The sequence below is a fragment of the Sus scrofa genome, chromosome 18 (assembly GCF_000003025.6).
Source record: "Sus scrofa isolate TJ Tabasco breed Duroc chromosome 18, Sscrofa11.1, whole genome shotgun sequence".
Classification (NCBI taxonomy): domain Eukaryota; kingdom Metazoa; phylum Chordata; class Mammalia; order Artiodactyla; family Suidae; genus Sus; species Sus scrofa.
This window is the reverse complement of record NC_010460.4, coordinates 55,764,322-55,783,643: the sequence shown is the minus strand read 5'-3', so window position 1 is coordinate 55,783,643 and position 19,322 is coordinate 55,764,322. Positions and strand designations below refer to the sequence as shown.

Below are 19,322 nucleotides of genomic sequence, written 5' to 3'. Positions count from 1 at the left end.
CCCGCCGCCCCCCACCCCGCCCCGCGCTCCACCTTTCCCCTGGCTCCTCCCTCGGCGCCCGAGTGCCCTTCCTCCCTGCCTCCTCTCCCTCCTCCACCCCTTCCCCCCACTCTCCTCCCCCCTCTTTCCTTCCCCCGTCCCTTAACGCCCACTTTGCATCACCTCCTGCGGGCCGTCGTCCCCCCCAGCGCGTCGCCTGACCGCCTAACCCCGCTGGGCATCGTCCCCACTCCGGGGCACCCAGCCCCCGACCTCCCCCACCGGGTGCCCCTGTCCCCTCCCGCTTCCTCGTTCCCCTCCCCCTCCCGGGCGCCGCTTCCCCGCTCCCGCTCCCTCCGCGTCTTTTCCTCTCCTCTCCCCTCCCCGCGAAGTTTCGGGGCTGTCAGTCTGTCAGTCTGCGGGCAGTCCGCACCCGAGCTGCAGGCAGCGGGCGCCATCGCGAGCGGAGCCCGCCGGCCGAGGAGGCGGGGCGCCCGGGTCCGGGCAGCAGCTGCGGGGAGACCCGGCCGCCCGCCCGTCCCCCGGATACGGGCCGTGGAGGTGCTTCCCGGCCACACCCGCACTCGCAACCACCGCCCGCGCAGTGCAGGTGACAGCCCCGGGGTGCAGGCGCCTGGAGCGCCGGAGGGTGTGGGGTGGGGTCGGAGGGGGGCAAGGGCAGGGAGGGGCAAGGGCTGGAAGAGGGAGGAGATGGGACTAGGGGAGGGGACCCGGCTGGGGGGGGGGTCAGGGCTTCAGGAGGAGCGGCGAGACGGGATCGGGAGGGATGGGCGGGGGCCGGGGTGAGAGTCCGGTGGGAGGCTCCGGAGGGGAGGGAGTCGGGGGTCTCAGGAGAGGGGAGAGGGAGCGGGAGGGGGTCAAAGGGAAGGGGAGGAAACCGAGGCGCGGGGATCGGGTGTTTGGGAGAGGCGGGGAGAAGGGCGCTGACAGGTGAGCCCCGGAGCCCCGAGCGGCCGGGACGTGGAATGAGGTCCCGGTGAGGGGCCCTGGGGGACAGAAGGAGTGGAGGGAGGGGTCGGAGCGGGAGGAAAACTTGGGAGGGGGCGAGAAGTCAGTGGCGAGCAGAAATGGGGATAGGAGCCCCTGAGAGAGAGGGGAGGGGACGCGGAGGTGTGCGGGGACGCGGAGGTGTGCGGGGACGCGGGGTTGGGAGGGGCAGGGCCGGTGGGATCCGTCCAGAGTGTGCGGTACGGCTGGCTCAGGGGGCCAGGGGACTAGGGGAGCTCGGGGAGCGGGCCGGAAGGGGGAGGGGAAGAGCAGTCCGGGGGAGTGGGGACGGGGAGGGAAGGGAAGCGAGAGCCTGCTGGGGAGGCAGAGGGGGAAGGGAGCCGGGGCCTCGGAGGGGAAGGAGAGCTGCGGGAGGGAAGGAGGGGAAGGGAGAGGGTGGCGTGGGGGGAGGGGAGGAGGGCTGGGGAGGGGGAGGGAACTGAGGTGAAGAGAGGAAAGAAGAAGGAAGGGAAACCAGAGTGGGGGAGGAGAGGGAGAGGGGAGGGGAGCGGCGGGAGGAGGAGGGCGGTGTTGGGGAGGAAGGAAAAGAGGAGGGGGAAGGAAGGGAGAGGGTGTGCGGCCGGGGAGGGGAAGGGGGGAGAACCGGGAGGGAAGGGAAAGGCGGCCCAGAGCCTGGGGAGGGGGAGGGGAACACGGCCGCGGAGGCTGCCCCAGCGGAGGGTCAGAGGGGCGGTGGCCGCGGAGGGCAGACCCGAGGGGGCCGCGAGGGGTGGGCCGGCGGGCGGCGGGCAGGGGCGGGGCCGGCGGGGCGGGGCCGGGGCGGGGCCGGGGAGCCGGCCAGCGGCGGCGGAGGGAGGGCGGAAGGCGAAGGGAGCGGGAGGAGGGCGGGCTGGAGGGAAGGCTGCTGGAGGGAGAGCAGGGATGGGGCTTGAGGGCCGGGTGTCCCAGCCTGGGAAAGCCCCGCGGGGAGGGGCGATGGATTTGAGGTGGGGTTTGGGGGAGAGGAAGCCGGACAATTTCCTGCCTTCAGTGAGGACTCTGCTCTGAGGGCCTCCCCACCAGTGGCCCAATAGTGATACTCACTTCCAGCCCTAGATTGGCTCATGTTTCATCAGCTCAGGCTGTGACAACTGGAGGGCCTAGGGAACAAAAGTCCCCTCTCCCCACCCTGTCCTCCCACCCTTCACCGTCTCCCCAGAGAGGCGGCGGGTGATTCCCGACATCCCCAGGCGCGGGCACTAGGGGGTGCAGAGCGCTGATGGGCTGGGGCTGGCTCCCAGACACCTGCCAGGTGAAGGTGGGGGCGAGACTGATTTCCAGAGCTGACCTGGATTCAGTGTGCACAAATGACTTCAAGGCCTTCTCCTCAGGCCACCTTCAAAGGTCCCTGCTCTCTGAAATCCACCTTCCCTCACCTGTGTGCAAGGACATCACTTTGGGAGCTCCTGGGGACAGCTGATGGGGAGAGGTTGGGCAGAGCCAGGGTTCAGGTGGAAGCTGAGAAGAATCTGAACAAGGATGTGCTTTCTCCTTAGGGTCTGGAGCCTGAGCCCAGGAGGAGTTCCCCTGGGTTGCCATGAGAGAGAGCTTGGAGGGCCTCAGCTCCCTGGGTGAGCCAGCAGAACCGAAGGAACCTGGGTTGGGGGCAGGGGAGTGGGCAGCATCCTTTTCGGTTTCCTTAGAAAGAATGCCTGGCCCATGTTGGAGGCTGTGCTACACCACACGGTTCATGCTCATGTGTGTTCACAGAACACCAGGATATTTAAACCTGTTGTCTTTTGTCACCTGTCCATGACTCAGTGCAAAGGGACTGAGGTTGATACTTGGCCAGGCCTCTAGGGAGCCTGGCTGTCCCTTGTCTGTGCCAGTTAAGAGACACTTCCTTCCCAGGCAGTGGGGAAACCCCCTGGGCAGGCTAGGAAGGGAAGAGGCCCCACCTCGGATCACTTGCGTACCTCACGCTTTCTTTGGACCCATCCTTTTTGCCTGTAACAGGATTCTCTGTGGGACAGCCAGAAATGGCCCCTCAAACTGAGCCTGGAGAAGGGTCTCATAACAGCCAGGAGCACATGGCCCCTCCCCAGGAAGAGAAAGCGCTGGGCACATGCTCAGGTAAGTAAGTGGGGACCACGGAACGTGGCTCAGGGTCGAGTCTTCCTTCGTTTGTTCATCAAGTATTTATGGAGCACCCGCTAAACGCCATGTGCTCTTCTAGATATTTGGGATACTGCAGTGACCAAGTAGACAAAGATCCCTGCCTTCCTGGAGCTGAATCCTAGTGAGGCCAGAGAGTCAACAAACAATGAATGTAGAAATAAGAACACTTAGGACCTGCATTAGACGAGGGTATTGCTTTGGGGGCGTGAACAGGGCGAAGGGGCCGGAGACCACTGTAGGCAGAGGCAGGGCAGCCTGGAGGATTAAGCAGGGTCGAGAGAGGAAGTTTAATGGGCAAGTTGAGATTCGACAGCGATGGGGCGCTAAGCCCGCGCGGGGAGAAGATGCCTGCGGCAGGTGTATCACCCACTTTCCGCCATGGCCATCTTCTCCAGTGTTTGGCCTTGGAACTGGGGTCCATCTGGTGCTGGGAGGTACCTGTCCTCTTCCCAGGAGCCTCATGTCCACCTCAGTGAGGGACCTTTCCTTGCTTCCGCTGTCGCACACACACATATTCCAGAAACTCCTCGCAGTTGTGGCTCTTGCAACCTGCACGGCTTTAGAGACCTTAGCGGCTGCCCTGCTTAAAGAGGCCTGAGGTTGCCCTGGGGCAGCCGGGAATTCAGCCCCTGCAGGTGCGATGTGGGAGGTGCAGCCCTGCCTGGGGGCGGGGCTGGAACTGGGGTCTCAAAAGCCCCTACTTCTGAGCACTGGGGGGGCCTCTGTCCATCTCTGATGTCTGCCATGTCCTTGAGGCAGCCTGTTTTTTGCCAGGGTGTGAGGCCCCCAGGCCAGAGGAAGGTGCCCCCACTGAACAAGCTGAAGCTCCCAGCAGAGGCAGCAGGGCATATGCGCCACGGAAGGCTGAGCCCATGGGCTCCTGCCCAGGTGAGTCTTCCCACTGCTCCATCCCAGCAGGGGGTCAGCTGGGGGAAGCAGAGCCCTGCCGGCTCCCTAGCAGCTATCTGATGAGGCAGCCCCTCCAGGCACTTCCAACCCAAGATGAATCAGGTCCTGGCACCTTTCTGCTATAAAGCTTCAGCACCCAGAGGGAATTCTACATCCCCAGACCCGGGAACCAGAGAGGCTGCTCACCACAGAGAAACACACTCTCATCTCAACATTCTCCGGAAGTCTCCACGTCCCATCCTGGCTCCTCCAGCTGATGACTTGAATTATGATTCCCGTGAAGACAAGTGACACTGATCAACCTCTTCCTTGTCTCTCCCCAGACGTGCTCCCAAATGCCGCAGATCTGTTGTATTTGACTCCCTACAGCTGCCCAAGGCAATCAAACAGTTGGTTTGTCCCTCCACAGTCCCACCCATCATTTCCTTCCACGGCCACCCACCTTGCCACTGTCTGCCTGAATCATGTCACTTAGCCCGCAAGGGTTTAGTTAGTGCCCACTAGGCCTAGGCTGGTTGGTAGAACGGAAGGAGATGGGCTCCAGAGGGACATAGGCCTGATTTGAGTCCTTGCTCCACCTTGTTTTTGGCTGAGTGATCTTGGATTGGCCACCTCACCTCCAGAGGCCTCAGTTTGTTCACTAGGAATCATACCTTCTTCGCAGCGTTTTTGTGAGTTTGTGAGTTTATATACAGTGCTTCACTTCCAGCTGATACTTACTACATGATAGCTGGCCTCATTTTTATCAGACACATACAGAAACAGAAGGCAAGATGACTGCCCTCCAGAAACTAAAATCTGATTCCAATATGAGTTAGAATCAAGGATTAAAAGAATGAATAACAGGAGTTCCCGCTGTGGCACAGTGGGTTAAGAATCTGACTGTAGTGGCTCAGGTCACTGCAGAGGCGAGGGTTTGATCCTAGCCTGGCACAGTGGGTTAAAGGATCTGGCAGCTGTGGCTCAGATTCAGTCCCTGGCCTGGGAACTTCCAGATGCCGTGGGTGCATCCATTAAAAAAGAAGAAGAATGAATGAATGAATAACATTAAAGTCATGTCACAAGGAAGCGTATAAATGTCAACAGTAAGTGTTTATATAAGATCCTCATGCATTGGACTTGCCAAAGATTTCGTTGGCTTTTGCTCCATATTAAGAGAGGTGTAGACGTGTGTGAGCTCTGATGGGTGTGTGTGTGTTGGGGGGAATATTCTAGGCTGAGAAAAAGACTTCAGAGTAGGAGAGTTGATATGTAATTGGGGTAGGAGGAGACCAGCTTGCCTGAAGTGAAAGGTTTATGCCTGGGAGTATTGAGAGAGTTGGACCAGGTTGGGGTGAGCCTCAGATGCAGCTAGAACTTATTTTATACTTATTTTATCCTATAAATCATAGGGGGTGTTGATGGTTCTTTGGCAGAAGAGTGGCACAATGAAAACAAAAGCAATACCACAGTATGATATATAGCTGTTTGGAACTGATGGACCAGTAAAAAGAAACCGGGAGTAAATTTCATTGTCCTAGTCCATGTGTGGTAACCAAGACTCAGGCTATTACAGACTTTTAGAGCCAGACCAGAACTCCCATCATGGTTCCAAGGTTCTCAAATAAGAATCACTTGGGGAGCTTGAAAGAAAGAGAACAGGTTCAGGGGCCTTGCTCGCATGGATGCATTTTGTGAAAGCTTCCCAGAAGATTATGATCTGGCACCAGATTTAGGAACCATGAACTAGACCAACCCTGACACCTAAGCAAGCTAACAACCTTAGTTCAAAGAGCTTAAGTGACTCAATCATGATCACACTGCTGCTGAGTCCCAGAGGAGAGGCCAAGTGGACAGTCCCATCTGGCCCCTGAGCCCCTTCCCCTTGGCTGGGCTACTGCAAAGCCCCTCTGGAGGAATTCATCTCAAAACTCTTCCTCAAGACGGACCACCTTGCTTCTCCAGAGGTTGGCACCATCCATCGGTTCCCCAAGGCCAGTAAATTCAATCCTCTTTTTTTTCTTTTTTTTTTTTTAAGGGCCGCACCTGTGGCATATGGCAGGCAGTTCCTAAGCTAGGGGTTGAATTGGAGCTGCAGCTGCCAGCCTAGGCCTCAGCCACGCAGGATCCGAGCCGCATCCGAGACCTATGCCGAAGCTTTGTAGCAATACTGGATCCTTAACCTACTTCAAGACCAGGGATCAAACCCACATCCTCATGGATACTAGTTGGGTTCTTAACCTGCTAAGCCACAAAGGGAACTCCCTCAGTCCTCCTCTTGAACTGGGATTTCCCACCTGGCTGTAGAGGCAGGAAAGAAGGAGCAGGGGGAGACTTTGAGGAACAACAGGAAGGAATACAAAGGTACTCTGTGGCCACTGGAGCGGGGTTAGCAAGCCAGGGAGGCGCTAAAGGTGAGTCAAGTTTCCAAGGCCAGCCCATTGGGAGGAGGAGGAGGTTTGTGGCCTAATGTTGGGGCGGGGGGCTAGATCTGGGAAGGTGGGGTGTTTGGTGATAAACCTTCTGGGATGTAGACTATTTGCAGGACACGAAGGGAGTTGCTCTACTGGAGATGAGAGACTGCGGTTCCAGAAAGGAGGGGGCTGGAGGAAGATCTGGGGTAGCTACGTGGGCATATGAGCCCAGAGTGAAACCTGAGGACTGAACCTTGTGCATGCTGCCTACTGCAGAGCCAGGGATGTGCTACGGAGGCACGCAAGCCAAGGAGGGGACACTTACAGTGATCTTCGGATCTAGTCATTCCCAGGAACTTTCCAGCAGAGTGGAAGGAGCAGAGGCTAGGCTTCCAGGCTCTCGGAAGTAGTGGTCCTGTTGGCAAACAAACGTGGCATGAATAAAGGTGGCACTTAACGGACGCATCTTGTTTTGACCTTGCAGGGGATGAGTGGATGATTCGGAAGGTGAAGGTGGAGGAGGAGGATCAGGAGGCAGAAGAGGAGGCGGAATGGCCTCAGCATTTGTCACTAATCTCCAGCCCCTTTCCAGCGCCTGACCTGGGGCCTCTGGCCGCCACGTATAAGCTGGAGCCTGGGGTCCCAGGGACATTGGGTGGGCTAGCGCTGGCCGGGTGGGTCCCCACCTCGGAGAAGCCCTATGGCTGCGGGGAGTGCGAGCGGCGGTTCCGAGACCAGCTGACCTTGCGGCTGCACCAGAGGCTGCACCGCGGTGAGGGCCCCTGCGCCTGCCCGGACTGCGGCCGCAGCTTCACGCAGCGCGCGCACATGCTGCTGCACCAGCGCAGCCACCGCGGCGAGCGGCCCTTCCCCTGCTCCGAGTGCGACAAGCGCTTCAGCAAGAAGGCTCACCTGACCCGCCACCTGCGCACGCACACGGGCGAGCGGCCCTACCCGTGCGCGGAGTGCGGCAAGCGCTTCAGCCAGAAGATACACCTGGGCTCGCACCAGAAGACGCACACGGGCGAGCGGCCCTTCCCCTGTCCCGAATGCGAGAAGCGCTTCCGCAAAAAGACGCACCTGATCCGCCACCAGCGCATCCACACCGGCGAGAGGCCCTACCAGTGCGCGCAGTGCGCCCGCAGCTTCACGCACAAGCAGCACTTGGTGCGGCACCAGAGGGTGCACGAGGCGGCCGGCCGCGCCCCGCCCTCCCCGACGCTCCCGCCTCGCCCCCTTCCCCTGCCCAGTCCCCTCCCGGGCCCAAGCCTTTCTCCTGCTCCGACTGCGGCCTGAGCTTCAGCTGGAAGAAGAATCCCGCCACGCACCAGGGTCTGCACGGCAGCCGGGGGCGCCCTTTCGGATGCGACGAGTGCGCACTGGGCGCCACCGTGGACCCCGCCGCCACTGAGCCCTTGGCCTGCGCGCCCCGGAGCGCAGCGGCGCCCGAGGGCGCTCCCACGAGCGAGCGGTCCTTCTTCTGCCCGGACTGCGGGCGCGGCTTCGCCCACGGGCAGCACCTGGCGCGGCACCGGCGGGTGCACACGGGCGAACGGCCCTTTGCCTGCGCGCAGTGTGGCCGCCGCTTCGGCTCGCGGCCCAACCTGGTGGCCCACTCCAGGGCCCACAGCGGCGCCAGGCCTTTCGCTTGTGCCCAGTGCGGCCGCCGCTTCAGCCGCAAGTCGCACCTGGGCCGCCACCAGGCGGTGCACACGGGCAGTCGGCCCCACGCCTGCGCCGTATGCGCCCGTCGCTTCAGCTCCAAAACCAACCTGGTCCGCCACCAGGCCATCCACACCGGCTCCCGCCCCTTCTCCTGCCCGCAGTGCGGCAAGAGCTTCAGCCGCAAGACTCACCTGGTGCGACACGAGCGCATCCACGGCGGAGCCGCCCACCCGGCCTCCGAATCCGATCTCTCGGCCCCAGCCTGGCCCACTCCCACCGAGGTGGCGGCACCCACACTCCTCTTCTGACCCTGCCTTTGCCTTTGGCTCACTGGATCCAGGGACCCGTGCCTGACACACCTCCTGGGCAAGTAAGGGTGACGACCTGGATTCCTGCTGGCCATTTTCCTTCCCACTCCATCTTGCTGGGGAGAAGACTGGAAAAGATAAACGGCTTTGACGGTGACAAAGCCAGGCTAAGAGTGAACGCTTGCTGGGAACAGTTCAGGCCTGAGCCCCTGGAAAGCCCCACCAAGAGACCTCATCAGAAAGCAGTCATTTCCTGGACCACTCTTGGCCAAGGACTAAGTCAGGAACCTCTTCAGGGCGAGGGAAAGAACGGTTATCCATACAGTTAGAGTTTCATTAAAATGAAAATCTGAAGGTTCTGGGGCTGTTAAATGAGTTGGAAGATGGAACCCTTATTTTATCCAGTCTCCCGCCTTAATCCACACAGACACTCCCTTCCTACACCGGGTAACTTAACTTTAGCCAGCTGCTGGTAATGGGCTCTACCAAACAAAAATACCATACAGCTAATTGCTAAGTCGATAGGACAAGAAAGAAACATAAGTATATATTTCTCATGCCAGGTAGCCAAGGCCAGAACCATAGGGGATGCAAAGAGAGGGGCAAGCTTCTCCTTGGCCATTCCCATAGAGATGCCACTGTGCCACTGCCACCCTGGGCTCTGGAGCGCTGGTGCTCTGCCACTGTTTGCGGCTCTCCCAAGGGGATCTCAGAACAGCAGCCCCACCTGCCATTCTCTGTGAGAAAGGACATTAGTGACAGAGGAAGGCTGCTTCCCCTCACGCTTTCCATTAAGTTCTCTCTTTGATATTTTATTTATTTATTTATTTATTCATTCATTCATTTAGCCTTGCTTGCGGCATGTGGAAGTTTGAGGGCCAGGGATAGATTTTGTACCATGGCAACCACCTGAGCTGCTGCAGTGACAATGCCAGATCCTTAACCCATTGTGCCACAAGGGAACTCCCCAGTAAGTTCTGTCTTTATGATGGATGCGTGATCCAGACATCTCTGTAGCTGTGCTTCCCCAGCCTAGGCACACAGGAGAGCTGAGCTGGCTGGTGATGGGAGAAGGTGTTGGTGTTGGAGTGAGAAGACTTACCTTTGACTTTTCCTCAGCCTCTTTTTTTTTTTTTTTTTTTTTGCCATGCCTGTGGTACATGGAGGTTCCCGGGTCAGGGATCAAAGCCATCACAGCAGCAGCCCAAGCCACTGCCATGACAACACCAGATCTTTAATCCACTGTGCCCCCAAAGAACTCCTCTTCAGCCTCTCGTAGGACTTGGAGCAGAGCCCTCATTTTCCTGGGCCTCTGCTTTCTCATTAAGGTAAGATTATTGACGTTGATGAGAACTGAGGCCCTTTAAAATTCTAATGTCACTACCACCAAAAATAACCCTAGCAAATATATACTGGATGCCTGCTATGTGCCAAGCATGGCACTAGGCATTGGGAAGCAATAGTAAGCAAGACAGACAGGACCCCACCCTCTCAGAGCTTTCAGGAGGAAGGGGTGTGGGTGTAGAGCTGGCACAGAGGGCTTGTGGAGCTGCATCCAAAACCTAGGGAAAATCCAGGGAGGTTCACAGGATGAGAACCCTCTAAAGTTAGCCCCAGAGGATGGGTGCACAGGGCAAGGGCGTCGCCCCTCCCCCTGGTCCTTTTTCCAGGCTCCCACCGCCTTCCTATCCCAGTCTTCTAAATATGCAAGACCTGGGCAATCTTAGATGGAACCCAGCCCCGCAGCCGTTCTGGTGCTGACCACTGTGCTGGGGGAGGGAGAAAGAACCCGGCTGCCCTCCTGAGTCAGAGCACAGCAGAGGACAGAGGACAGTGCCTCTCGCCCGCTTGGGGCTTTGAGACCATCCCCAGGGCTCAGCTGGCTCCTTCAAGCACCACCCCCGTGAACTGGCTCATAAATCTCACACTGCTCCATTCCTAAGCTGCTGTTGCCTTTCCACTCTGAGGAGGAGGGGAGATGGTCAATGAAGAAGCCAGCCAGGTGTGCCTTCAATGCAGGCTTCCTCCGCTGTCTGAAAGGAGAGCGTTCCTGTGCAAACTTTCAGAAGCCAGAATGGTGTAAAGTGAAGAAGCAATCACCCTAGGACATTTGCGGAGGCATGCGCAGAATAAATGGAGACGAAACACAGATGCTCTCAGACGCGGGTCAAGACTCTGGTGGCTTGCCTCTAAGATGCTGAGCGTGGTTCCCAGGAAGGAGTTCTGCAGGGTCACCCTCGCTGCTTAGGGATGCGCTGCCTCGTAAGGGCAAAACCAATGCTGGACGCTATTCAAGCTTTTCGTAAAGGCAAAAACCCCTCTTCTGGTGCCTTTTGGTCCTAAAAGCAGGTACTAACAGAGGTCTTTTGTCAAAGTGAAGTGGTGTAAAGCAAACTTTCAAAAAGCAGGGGATCCCTGTAAGCCCTTAGCTGGTGTGCTTTGTGTCAGAAAATGCTCAGATCCTCTGAATGCACCTATTTTCCATCCAGGTAACACTGCGCTTTGGAAGCTAAACTAGTGATAAAGAGGGTGTTTGGCAGCAGTGGAATCGGAGCAAAATGAAGCAGGGGATTTAAGTCCTTGATCCAGGCTTTAGTGGAGTCTGCCTCTTACAAAATTAGGAGGACAGAGAATTTTCTGTGTGGGCTCCTCCAGTCTCTCCTTCCTCTCCCTCTGTAGGGTTGAAAGAGAAATGATGGTCAGAGTGGCCTGCTGGACATCCCTGCATTTTTTTTTTTTTTGGTCTTTTTAGGGCCACACTCATGGCATTTGGAAGTCCAATCGGAGCTGCAGTGGCCAGCCAGCCTACACCACAGCCACAGTAAAGCCGGATCTGAGCCTCGTCTGCAACCTACACCACAGCTCATGGCAACACTGGATCCTTAACTCACTGAACAAGGCCAGGGATCAAACCTGCGTCCTCATACATGCTAGTTGGTCTCATTACTGCTAAGCCACAACGGGAACTCGATCCCTGCAAATCTTGAGTTAAAGATTCCAGGTGTTCCCCAGGCTCGGCTGAATCAGTGGCATTACCGTCCACTCTACCCAGAAAGGCCGGCGAGCTTCACAGTCTTCCCAGCCTTGTGCAAACGCTGTGGGGAACTGAACAGAAGATCCTGACTTCGGGGTATTTATAGTCCAGATATAAGATGGGCAGTGGGTGGCTTTGAGGCCCAGAATGCTGGCTGCTCTGGGACGCTCCAAAGAAGAAAAAGCCAAGATACAAACCACGACATGAGATGGAGAGATGCTTGAGTTTCACAAAACACGCAGATGGTCATGAGCAGCGTTGTGGGCCGGGGTTACACTCTGTTCTACAGGATACAGGTGTTGGAGGAGTTTGGAGCAGGGAAGGGTGTGGGCTGGAGCAGTGAGGGTGGCTTTGCTAGGAGGAGGGTCCTGGCGAGTCTTGAAGGAGGTGAGGGCTGCAAGAGACAGGGAGGAGGTGGGAGGAACCCAGAACAGTGCAAAGAAATTAAGCACCAGACTGTATTTGCATCCTGTTTGCAATGAGAACAGGTTGTCTAGCTCAGGGCCAGTGCCAAGCCACCCGCACATCACTACTGCACCCCGTTGCAGGTCCTCTGCCAGCGAGGCATCAATCAATCAGGACACGCTTCCTCGCAGCCCTTTACGGAGCGGGCCCCTGCACCACACCTCCCTGAAGAAACTGCAAGGGAAGGGGCAGGCAGTGCAAGAGGGCTGGTTGTTATGACCTGAATAATAGCAGTAGCTAATATACATCTCATGCTGGCTATGTGCCTGGCCCTGACCTAAGTTCTTTACATACATATTAACACAGCCCCATCCACAGTAACTGTCATTATTGTTCCCATTTTATAGATGTGGAAACTGAGCATAGAGCAATTAGGCCATTTGAACAAGGTCATTCCTTCCTTCCTTCAGTCCACGAACGTGCATCGCTGTGAGTCTGTGAGATGTTGGGGATAATAACAGCAGTCATAAATTTAAATGTCTCCAAGACTTGCTCGGTGCTAAGGACTCTACAAATTCCAGGCTCGACAAGCGCTGCCCTGTCCTCTCCACCACCCTCTGAGAGGGCATCGTTGTTCTCGGTAGAGTTTTTCTGATGAGGTAAAAGCAGCTCAAAGAGTCTCAATTACTTGGGCGAGTCACACAGAATATGTGACGGAAAGCAACCTGGTGGTTTGATTTTAGAGCCGTGCTTTAAAAAGGCACGTTTTCTGCACCCACCAACAGCGCTCAAGGGTTCCCGGTTTTCCTCACCAACACTTGTCATCTTGGGTTTTTTGGAAGGTAGCCATTTTAACAGGTGCGCAGTGATCTCTCACTGCAGGCTTTTTGTTTTGGTTTGGGTTTTGGTTTTTTGGTTTGTTTGTTTTTCTCCAGCAGCATGTGGAATTTCCTGGGTCAGGAATTGAAGCTGTGCCACAGCAGTGACAACGCTGGATCCTTAATCGCTAGGCCACTGGGGAACTCCTCTCACTGTGATTTTGATGTACATTTCCCTAGAGCCGTAGCTTTACTTTTTTTTAGGGCCGCATCTGCGGCATACGGAGATTCACAGGCTAGGGGTCGAATCTGAGCTGTAGCTGCTGGCCTACACCACAGTCACAGCCACAGCAATGCAGGATCCCAGTCACGTCTTCAACCTACACCACAGCTCATGGCAACGCTGGATCCTTAACCCACTGAGCAAGGCCAGGGATCAAACCTGTGTCCTTATGGATGCTAGTCAGATTTGTTAACCACTGAGCCACGACAGGAACTCCTAGAGCCGTACTTTTAAACAACAAATGCTGTCTCCTTGTAGAGAGGCTTCCTCCTGTTCGTGGTTTTTGGGGCACTCAGTGGGTGCGTCTAGTGGTCTGGGTGGAAGGGAAGTAAGCCAAGGGCCATGGGTGAAGGGTGAGGAGCAGGGAAGTGCACCTGGGGTGGGGGGGTTGCACAGACCTCCCCTCCTCGGACTAGGCTCTCAGCCAGGTGGGCACGTGGTCACATTCACCTGCCGCGTCGTTGACAGACGTCTGTCTCCCTGGAAAGGAAAAGCCGAGCCACGTTTCCTGGTGGCAGACCCCTGAGAAGAGGCAGGAAACAACTGAAAGTGAGCTTGTGTATCAGCTGGAAAATGTGCCCTTTCCAGAACTGACTGCGGACCATGGCGTCCCTCAGGCGGGATGTGCAAGGGTGGTTGTCCGCTATAACCGGCTTGTAACTGGGACAAGAGCCTATGTCACAGGCTTTGGTGACACCGTCCAGCCCAGCCCACCTCTGGGTCCCACTATGGCCTGACACTTGTCCGCCTGCCTCCCCGGCCCTGCTGGCCTCCCCGATGCCCACAGAGCAGAGGCTGAAAAGCTGGGTCTGTGCTCCCGGACTCCTTCGCCAAAGGCACAGTGTTTGTTTCAGGGCCTGGAGCAAAGCACCCAAACTGGGGAAGAGAAACAGCAGACATTTATCCTCTCAGTTCTGGAGGCCAAAAGCCCAAAATCGATCAGAGCGGGGCCACGTTCCCTCCGAAGTTTCTGGCATGGATCTGTTCCTGGCCTCACTCCCAGCTTCCGATGTAGCTGGCAACCCCTGCTGTTCATTGACTTGTGGCCTCACCAGTCCAACCACCGCCTCTGTGCTCACGTGGCCTCCTCTCTCCGTGTCTGTCTGTCTCTGTGTCTCTTCTCCTCCTAAGAACCCAGTCATGTTGGATCAGGGCCACCCCAATGACCTCATCTTACCTTGACTACATCTGCAAAGACCCCATTGCCAGATAGGGTCACATTCACAGGTACGAGGGGTGGGGACTCCAGCATATCCTTTAGGGGACACATTTCAGCCCATCACAGGGACAGCTACCAAGATGCTGTGCCAGCTGGAGGAGGAGAGACTGAAATGCAGGCTCCTGGCGTTGGAGGGTGGGGGTGGGGCTGGCTCCACGGAGAAGGGAGGGGGGCGTGGACAGCCCAGCTCAGATCCAACTCGACTTCCACCTTCCCCCGGACAGGCTGGGAAACACTTTGGAGATGAGGCACCAGAGCGTTCCAGAAATGGCAATGACCGAAATGTCACTCCTTGTTCCTTTATTCTACGAGCAATTTTTAAAATTTATATTCCCTCGTTTCTATAACAGGAAAGTAGCTTCGACACGACTGTAAACAAAGAAAAAGCACAGTTGACTTAGGAGACGGTAGGAGCAGCTGGGAACCGTGGTCTCTTCTATCAAACGTGACTATTTTGTTAGTGTTTCTGTAACTGTGTGTGCGCGCGCGCCAGCCGGATCCAGGGTTTGTCTGTGGGGAAACATTAGACGGAGGAGCCGTGTGGAGGTGGCTCAGAGATGTGCTGAGCTGGGGGCTTCTGGACCGCACACGGAGGGACAGCGGCCGGCAGACTGAAGCAGGATGGACTGGCCTCCAATAGCGAAGGTTTTTTCCTGGCCCCTGAGACTCGAGAGCTCCCCTTTGGCATTGTGGTGGGACCTGGTGTGTGGTCGCAGCATGGGGGACGGAAAGCGACTCCAAAAGCCCATGGAGACCCCCACCCTGCCTCCGGGTGGGGAGCAAGCTCTCTAGCGTCTTGGTGTTTTGGTGACCAGAGACAAGCCTGTACTTCACCCCAATCAGAGGTGACTGCTCTGTCGTGAATGGGGACCTCTGTCCTTTCCTGGGAGCAGTCATTTGGGGAAAGGCTGGCAAGGGCCGCGCCATGGCCTCATGTCATGAAGAAGCAGGGCTTTCAAAGGCAGGGACTCTGGGGGCCCTCACGACAAGGCACTGTCCTCAGATGGCTTTTAGGAACCACCTTCCCAACCACCTGACGGAGAACCGAACTTCAAGGCAGGACTAGGTCAGCCTCAGGGCTGGGACGTAGCTGGTCCTCCCAGGACGTGGATTTCCGTCCAAGGCTTGCGTAGCATCATCACATGATGTCATGACGTAACAGCACGAGGGCGCCACGAGCTGCTTCAGGCTTTCCGGACGCTGGACTCGGCTCCCCCCAAGCCTGCCAGGCAGCTCCTACAGGGTAGCACCCCTTTCTTTCGCTGGGCTTTCTTGGCTCAAGGTTTCCCTGCAGGGCTTCCAGGGCCCCCAGGACTTTGCCTTGTGCCCCAGCTTCCTCCCAGAGGGGCCGTATCTTGGGGGTGAGGCTAGTTCTCTCCAAGCAGCTGGTCCTCAGATCCTTTCCTGCTGGTCCCCATGCTGTCCGGTCCTCCCCGCACAAGCTGAGCCCAGGCTTGCTGACCACCCTCCATCCATACCTCCTGTCCAGTCTGGCCTCCAGCTTCTCCCACATTCCAATTGATTCTCCAACTGTTAGGTCGGTCTTTCTTTTAACTTGTTATTCCCCAGCCTAGAAACCTTCGGTCACTTCCTACAATTTAGACGCGTCTTCTGTCGGCATATCCAAGTTCTGCAGTTGGCACAGTTGGCACATTGTCTTCTGTCCCAGGGGATGCGTCCTGCTCCCTCTGTGGGTCGCAAGCTTCCCCAGCATCCAGCCTGGCATCTGTTGCCCAGCCAGCACTCAGTAAATGTTTGGGGTTTTAACTTAAAGCCTTCTGCCACTGCCCCCACCCCCAGAAACCTTTTAAACCTATTTCCCCAACCTCCTGGGTCCAAACCCTCCCCAGCCCTAAATGATCTTGCTCTTGTCCCCGAGTCGGCCGGGTCTTTCCCCTCCCTGCCTCCCCTTGGTTTCTCCTTCACGAAGTGTCCACTCACCCTGACTCCCCTTTCAAATCCCACCTCTTCTTCCAGCCCGGATGGGGCCTCCTCCGGGTGGTCTCTCCCGAGGGCCCAGCCTCAGGGATCTCCTCTTGTAGGTACCCAAGGCCACGTCAGTCAGGTGGGCTTCCTAACACCTGAAATTAAAATAATAATAATAATAATAATATAAATAAAACTTGCCGAGTGCTTATCGTGACCTCGGCTCTTTTAATCCTCTGAGGTCCCCTTGATTATCCTCGTTTCACAGGGAAGGAAACTAAGGTTTAGACGGTGGAGCTGTTCTGTGGGTGAGGTCTGGTCCCTCAGGCCGAGTGGGGGCGAGTCCGGCCCCCTCGTAGGCTCACTGGATGCTTGCTGGACTGTGTAGCTGGAAGAGGCGGAGCCTTTGCAAGGCCCGCCCATCTCTCCCCTCCTTAGATCCTAGAATCCGCCTTTTCAGAGTCTTAGCTTCAGGCTAAGTCATGGTCACAGCCAGAGCCTAAATCTGGAGAGAGAATAAATATTCAGCAATCCATTTTGCCCCTGGCTTCTAGAATGCTGAAGCTAAATTGACTGCTCAGGTGCAACCCTCCGAGGTAGGGGTCTGGTGTTATCTCACATACTCTGCTTCTTCCCCGTTTTATCAGGTGCCTTGAAACATGTGGCCTTTGTGTGTGATTCCTCCAGATGCTCCGTATGCCCGGTACCCGGTGAGAAGACAGCACACAGACTGAGAGGAGGAGGGTGTCTCCCTTGGGAGAGGATGCAGGACGGAAAACCAAAAATATTAGTTTGGGAGGGCCTGAGAACTTTGTAGACCTCCTGTGGACCACCGAGTACGTTGCTAAGACGTTTGAAACTCTCCCCAGAAAAATGTGCACAGAGACAACCGTTTGCAGGAGTTCTCATGTGGCTCAGCAGGTTACGAACCCAACCGGTATCCATGAGGACATAGGTTCAATCCCTGAGCTCACTCAGTGGGTTAAGGATCTGGTGTTGCCACAGCCTGTGGTGTGGGTCATAGACGTGGTTCGGGTCTGGCGTGGCTGTGGCTGTAGCTCTGGCATTCGACCCCTAGCCTGGGAACTTACATATGTTGCAGGTTCGGCCCTAAAATTAAAAAAGAAAAAAGAAACAACAGTTAGCATGTGATTTCACGTGCACCCCCATCCCCACCCCAGGCACACCCACAGCCTTCATGGCCCCTGAAGCTGGCTTGAAGATCCCTGTTCTCTGAAATTTTAACCCCTCATCCTGCACCTGTAAGAACAGAGGCCTGGAAAAAGATGGAGGCTCCCAAGGGACTGGGTGGGGGTGGGGGGAAGGAGGGAAAGATGGAATGCATGGTTTTGCAGGGCAGACCTTGCTGGCAGGTGTCTGGTTCTCCACCAGGGGAGGAGCCTAAGGGCAACTGGGGACCCACCATGAGGATAGGATAATCACCCCCTGGGCCCTTCGACCCCCAATCTGTTCAGCCGGCTCGGGAGAGGGGGGTATTTGAACCCCCCGTAAGTGGGCTGAAGGGCTGGGACCAGATCAGGAGGTATAATTAACCAAAGGGCCCCTCTACCCCCCACCATCACCTCTGAGTCTAGAGGCTGGGGAGGGGCACCAGAGTACACCCCTGGGGGAGCCAACCTGGGTTTTAACCAGAGCCCAGGGCCTCTATGTGTTCAGCCAGGAGTTAGAGTGATGGAGGCTCTTCATTTCCAGCTGCAGCTGGGCCCACATGCCACTGTGTCTCATCTGCCTTTGTTATGCTTTGTTTCAGGGCAGAAACACAGCAGGGACAGCTCACCCATCATCCCTGCTTCTATTCTCAGTCAAGGTGGCAGGCTTCTCCTCTCCTCCTGGGGCCAGTGCTAGTCACCACCCATCAGGGGTTAGAGAACGGTCTTTGGCATTTTCGATAGCTCCATAAGAGGGATGACTGGAGGAACAGTTGCTGAGTGGGAAGGAGAGGTGCCCAGAAACTCGAATTGTCTATTTTTCTTTTTAGGGCTGCATGAGTGGCATATGGAGGTTCCCAGGCTAGGGGTTGAACTGGAGCTACTGCTGTCAGCCTACACCAGAGCCACAGCAACACCAGATCTGAGCCATGTCTGCAACCTACACCACAGCTCACGGCAACGCCGGATCCTTAACCTGCTGAGTGAGGCCAGGGATTGAACCCACATCTTCATGGATACCAGTCAGGTTCTTAACCTGCTGAGCCACAATGGGAACTCCCTTGAATTGTCTGTTTGAAGTCAAGTGGGTACTGAGGCATTCGAGAACGGGAAATATTGAGGACCTTGCCAGCGACCCCAGGGTACCTGCCTTTTGCAAAGGTGACCAGTTCATTAAATGAGCTGGGCTGGGTCAGTGGCAAGCGAGAAGCAACTTTCCTTTTTCTTCCACCATCGCATTCAAGCCCATTCTGTCAGATGCCCGTCTCCACTGTATTGCATTTCCACTGCTGCGTGACTCTCATTCCAACACTGAGTGACCCAAAGTGCCCACCGCTCCCTGCTCACAGTTCTGTGGGGTAGCAGTGCAGTCTGGGCCCTGAGGACGTTTTTGGCCCCAGCTGGGGTCTTTCATCCTGCTGCTATCATCTTGCGGCTTTGGGGCTCCATGGGGCCTAGATGTCCAGGTTGGCCTCATTTCTGTGTCTGGTGGTCGGTGCCCGCTGGGGCCCCTCTCCCGCTGCAGGGGCCTGTCCTGAACTTCCTGACATGGCAACTCTTATCCCCAGCGGCGGGAGCAGAATCTGTAAGGGGCTCTGGAGCTAAGGGCTCCAGAATATGCAAATATCACTTCTAGTATGTTCCCTTGATCAAGTCAAGACCCAAGGCCAACCCAGGTTCAAGAGGTGGGCAACCACTGGAGGGAGCAGCTGCAAAGTTGCATACAAAGCAGTGAGCAGACTGGGTGGGAAGGGTCACAGCCGTCTTAGTTGACCACTACCACACCTGCTCCTGGACCATCACACAGGTGGAACCCTCATGTCTTAGGTGTTTGAAGAGCCTTGTGTTCAATTATGAAGGCGTCAGGCCTGGTCTGGAATTCCCACTGTGGCTCAGTGGGTTAAGAGCACGATGTTTCTCCATGAGGATGCGGATTTGATCCCTGGCCTCACTCAGGATCTGGAGTTGCCACAAGCTGTTGCAGATGCAGCTCAGATTCCTCATTGCTGTGGCTGTGGCGTAGGCCAGCAGCTTCAGCTCTGATTCGACTCCCAGGGCCCTGGCAACTTCCATATGCCACAGATGTGG

General features: G+C 56.5%; 1 protein-coding gene across 1 annotated transcript; it reads left to right on the top strand.

Annotated features, from left to right (window-relative positions):
* ZNF467 (zinc finger protein 467) lies at window positions 82-8,769 on the top strand. Its single transcript, XM_021078766.1, is given in 6 exon segments — window positions 82-589; window positions 2,484-2,558; window positions 2,944-3,060; window positions 3,880-3,993; window positions 6,892-7,617; window positions 7,620-8,769. Coding segments are annotated over 5 exon segments (1,752 nt in total). The 5' UTR covers window positions 82-589; window positions 2,484-2,524; the 3' UTR covers window positions 8,381-8,769.